The sequence below is a fragment of the Branchiostoma floridae genome, chromosome 5 (genome assembly GCF_000003815.2).
Source record: "Branchiostoma floridae strain S238N-H82 chromosome 5, Bfl_VNyyK, whole genome shotgun sequence".
NCBI lineage: Eukaryota > Metazoa > Chordata > Leptocardii > Amphioxiformes > Branchiostomatidae > Branchiostoma > Branchiostoma floridae.
Window position 1 is genome coordinate 29301577 of NC_049983.1, and position 5372 is coordinate 29306948.

At 42.6% G+C, this 5372-nt stretch overlaps 1 protein-coding gene and 1 long non-coding RNA gene across 2 annotated transcripts in view; one reads left to right on the forward strand and one right to left on the reverse strand.

Moving 5' to 3' along the window:
• LOC118416421 overlaps positions 1–5372 on the reverse strand; it is a 59859-nt gene that overhangs the window by 12383 nt on the left and 42104 nt on the right. Inside the window, 2 exon segments of the mRNA XM_035821518.1 lie at positions 19–119; positions 4388–4544. Of these exon segments, the coding sequence (XP_035677411.1) occupies positions 19–119; positions 4388–4544 (258 nt within the window).
• Positions 649–2874, forward strand: LOC118415249. The gene is made up of 2 exons (XR_004831095.1): positions 649–1117; positions 1274–2874. It is a non-coding gene; the product is annotated as an uncharacterized LOC118415249 (long non-coding RNA).

The following is a 5372-nucleotide window of genomic DNA, read 5'->3' on the forward strand; positions in this document are numbered from 1 at the left end:
GAGTGTGAGATACAGTACCTGGCACCCCCCATTCTCTCTGCTTGAGTTTGGAGATGGCGTCGTCCGCCTCGACCCTGGTCTCTGCCACCTTCTCACACACGATGTCATGGAGGTTAAGTCTGGGGAGAAGGTGGACATAGAACTCAAACATGTTTGTTTGTTTGTTTGTTTGTTTTCTTGCCATCTCCATTAGTGTACATCATAAAATCATGCCACTACTCTTCCTGGAGTCATAATCATAAGAATAAATGAAATACATGAAATGAAAAAGAAACAACTTAACATCAAAAGCGGAAAATTAGCGTAAAATAATAAGTAGAGGTCAGAGGTCAAAATAAAGAAGTGATCATACATAACAAATAATGTATAGCAGAAGAACTTAACTTGATTGATTGAAACATTGATTGATTAAACTGTATCCACATGGGCAACAGTTTAATGACTCCAGAACACAATATACCCCTGGGCTGTCCTGACAATGCAATGGTGAAAAAAATGTAGGACTTGTAGAGACCGGTGCAATGGCCTAGTGGGTAGAGTGTTCGCCTTGCATTCGGTAGGTCGTGAGTTCGATCCCCGGCCGAGTCATACCTGGGCTGTCCTGACAATGCAATGGTGAAAAAAATGCTGGACTTGTTACTAAGAGAACAAATCTCTCCTCCTTCATCAGCATATGACTTCCTTCTAATCAACATCTTCACACATCACAAGAGTAAACACCTGAAGTTGTCAGACTTCTCCATGAGTTTGAAATGCGAGGAACAGAGGTCCTCCCCGAGCTCTCAATACTGGTCACCTTAGTGGGCTGAGGGTTAAGGAGGTGCTCACAAGACTTTGGTATGTCTTAAGGGGGCACACCCCAGTTAATTTTGGGTTTCAGGTGAGGTAAAATGTCAGGTGTAACATGAGTTCATGTAAAACGTCAGGTGTAACATAAGTTCAGGTAAAATGTCAGGTGTAACATGAGCTCAGGTAAAATGTCAGGTGAAACATAAGTTCAGGTAAAATGTCAGGTGTAACATGAGTTCAGGTAAAATGTAAGGTGAAACATAAGTTCAGGTAAAATGTCAGGTGTAACATGAGTTCAGGTAAAATGTCAGGTGTAACATAAGTTCAGGTAAAATGTCAGGTGAAACATGAGCTGACAGGTAAATTGTCAGGTGAAACATGAGTTCAGGTAAAATGTCAGGTGTAACATAAGTTCAGGTAAAATGTCAGGTGAAACGTAAGTTCAGGTAAAATGTAAGGTGTAAGTACTGTAACATGAGCTCAGGTAAAATGTCAGGTGTAACATGAGTTCAGGTAAAATGTCAGGTGTAACATGAGTTCAGGTAAAATGTCAGGTGTAACATAAGTTCAGGTAAAATGTCAGGTGTAACATGAGTTCAGGTAAAACGTCAGGTGTAACATAAGTTCACTCAGGTAAAATGTCAGGTGAAACATAAGTTCAGGTAAAATGTCAGGTGTAACATGAGCTGACAGGTAAAACTAAGGCCTAGGAAAAAAAATGTTGTGTTTCCTGTAACCCGACCGACCCTAGAAAAACCTGCCGACCCTAGACTTTTTTTTTGGGTGGCCGGCTGGCAGACATGAATTTTCCATGTGAGAATTTGTGCAAGGAGCTTTCGAGTGATGCATCGTTATAGAATCGGTTTTTGAACATGTTCTGCTAATTCCTAGTGCAGTAGAAAAAGTCCAAATAACATCAATTACCTCTGTTTACTTCATAAATCACAGTTAACATAATTAGGAACACATAAATCATCGTAAATATGAGATACACATGGACACGTATAAACGTAGTAGAAGTTCAGAAGCATGACTCAGCTCAGGAGCATGTGCTCAAACACACAGTAAATTTTCAACTGAAACATAGAAATCAGCACCCAAACAAACAACTCAATAAACAAACAATGCTTTTTCACTATTGTACCTCCAAAATTAACCTATTTTGGTACGCCTGAAATGCAAAAAAGTCCGCCCAAAAGCCGTCCGAAATGAAGTAAACAAACCGAGAGCCGCCATTTTGTTTTATGTACAGCAGCGCCCCTATCTTATTTGGGGGGAAATGCAGGCTTGACAGCACTTGTACTGGTAATAATGTTGCATGTGAGTTTTTCCAAGGAGGTTTTATCAAATTGCATCTAATTTTTTGCTAACAAACAATTGTACATGTAACAAAAAAAAGATAATTAATATATGGTTTATGGTATAGTACTTTTGGTTGTGCATGTATTTTTTGGGGGAGTGCAAGTATTTGTATTTTTTTCCATCTGCACCAGTTGACCATGAAATGTATTTAGTCTGTATAGATTTTTATTAACTCAGAGAGCCAATAATTCCAGCAAGGTTTTTATTCTTATTTCTATAGGCAAACTTAGATAAAATTTGTTGTTGATTTTTTTTCTAACTAACATGATCAAGATGATAAAAGTTAAGTTAGGATGCTTTGCCCAATGTTTTCTACATTTTTCATGGTAACTTGCCTCAAGTTCCAAGCAGGAAATACATGACTTGGAGTTGTGTATACTGTTCCACTTGTTGAGCTTGAAGGCAGACTGTTGGCCCTTGGTAAGGGGTCCTAGTGGGGACCTATGCCCAATGTTTTGTTGGCAATTTATATCCTTGTATAAGAGTTAGTTTCTGTGTATAAGTGATAGCTTTCCCTTAAGCAGAAGATGAAGATTATGAGCCGGCAAGATGACATCAGAAGCATACAATATAAATGTACATTTCTATGTAACAAAGTGTATGGATAGACATTGACATGGACACCACCACAGTTCCCAGCTTAAGAAATAATGCTTTTGGCCAATGTGTTGCCAGTTTTCAAGCCAGGTACCATGTCTAAAAAAAAAAAAAAAAAAAAAAAAAGGATTATCCCTACCTACCGACCCTAATTTTTTCAGGACTGTTACAGGAAACACAACATTTTTTTTCCTAGGCCTAAGGCAGCCCACCCTAAAGCGACCATCTCTACTCGGGAATTATAGTGAAGCAAAATTACTGACAGTCTATAGAGTGAGAGGATATTCCTTCAGCTACAAGACCAACGGACGGATTCCCGAAGCCCCGCCCCCTGTTCAAACACCTCCGTCAAAAACAGCGCTTGTCGGACAGAACTGGCCGCCGCCGCTGTTTAGCTGATTTTGGTTTAGCTCTTTTGACCCTGAAATCCTCTCAGACCGGGACGAAAAAAATGTCCTGACTTCTTTGTTGTTAAGGCTACATCCACTGGGCACAGTCGTTTGAGGAGGCGGCTGATAAAGTTGAAGTAAGGGCGTTATAATTTCAATCAAAGCAAAAGCGGGAGGCACCGCATATCATTACCTTGTTTGTGCGCATGAGTGTCCGCTTTCTGACATACGGTCGATGCACGTGAAAACCAGGGTACATCTGTTTGTGACTGGGTTTCTACTGCGTTTGTTGCATGCACAACAGCTGCATGTATGCTCATGATAAAAGCGAAATCAAGAAGAGAGCAGCTCACAGGTACTCGTGGAGAGGGAGCTTGTATTACGCACGAACTAATGCGACACTTCTACAAAGTCTGCCAGTGCAAGGTTCCATATCTTATACAACCCCTGCTCTACACGTGCATCCTGCCCACCATCAATGTAATGCTATGCAGAGGCTCTCGCTCCCACAATACCTATACTCGGTGGGTGTGGCCTTTGACAGAGAATAGCATAGCATTTTTCTTTGGCCATTCCTGTTCAGCTGGGGCTATTTTTGACGGAGGTGTTCGAAATAGAATAGGGGGTTCCATCTTGTTCTATTTGTTCGATATGACGTTCGATCAGGATCGGTCAACTGAGTTTCGATCCTTCAACTTCTCTAATTTTAAATAGCAGGTTCTCACCTGAAGACTTAGGTGGAGCAGGTGCTAACCTGAAGCCTTTGCTATGTCTTAAGGGGCAGGTTCTCACCTGAAGCCTTTGCTATGTCATAAGGGGCAGGTGCTCACCTGAAGACTTTGCTATGTCTTAAGGAGCAGGTGCTCACCTGAAGCCTTTGCTATGTCTTAAGGAGCAGGTGCTCACCTGAAGTGTTGGCAATTGTCTTAAGGAGCAGGTGCTCACCTGAAGCCTTTGCTATGTCATAAGGGGCAGGTTCTCACCTGAAGCCTTTGCTATGTCTTAAGGAGCAGGTGCTCACCTGAAGCCTTTGCTATGTCTTAAGGAGCAGGTTCTCACCTGAAGACTTTGCTATGTCTTAAGGGGCAGGTGCTCACCTGTGGCCTTTGCTATGTCTTAAGGAGAAGGTGCTCACCTGAAGTGTTGGCAATTGTCTTAAGGAGCAGGTGCTAACCTGAAGCCTTTGCTATGTCTTAAGGAGCAGGTTCTCACCTGAAGACTTTGCTATGTCTTAAGGAGCAGGTGCTCACCTGAAGTCGTCGAATTTCTTCATGAGCTCGAACTGCGAGGCGAACAGGTCCTCCACCAGCTCATCGTACTCGCACTTGACCTGCTCGCGGATGTCTCGCTCCTGCGTGAAGGTCATCTCACGCATCTCCGCGACCTTGGCACGCAGAGCTGTGATCTCTGCAAGGGCAGAAGGTCGTTATGAGCAGTCGCTGTGAACAGAAACTTCTTATGAACAGCCACAGTGACTATGGCTGTACTTTTAGCAGTTGGAGAGAGAGCTGACCTGATGATCAGTTTAAAACATGTAACAATCCCACAAGTATCACCAGGCAGCAGGTGATTATAAAACATGTAACAATCCCACAAGTATCACCAGGCAGCAGGTTATTATAAATCTATGACCAACCACTGGAGAGTCTCCCTGATGCAGACGTACCCAGAATGTACCAGAATAGACGTTTTTCACACTTCCCATAATACATTGCGACAGGGTTCCGGATATGGATGTTGACTGGGATGTACCACCCTTGCCCAGGGTGCGAAACCAGGGTGAAACCAGCTAAAACCTTCAGTACGAAGGCGGCAAAGCATATAAACTAATGATTTGTCTAGCAAATATAGTTACAGTGCACGGGACATGGTAAAAATCACTTTCTGACAACAAAGAACAAAGGCCTGAGACAAAACGCAAGTCGTGACCCATGAGGTCATCGGGTGAAACCAACTAACAGCCACAGTGGTGCCGGCTTGCTAGTTTATACTTCTGACCACAAAAATTGGAAAATTCTCAGCCCTAATAATAGTTTTACTATATTTCCCAGACAAGTCATTAGTAATATATGCTTTGCCGCCCTCGTACTGAAGGTTTTAGCTGGTTTCACCCTGGTTTCGCACCCTGGGCAAGGGTGGTACATCCCAGTCAACATCCATATCCGGAACCCCGTCGCAATGTATTATGGGAAGTGTGAAAATGGTCTATAGACGACTTGCACACTTCCCATAATC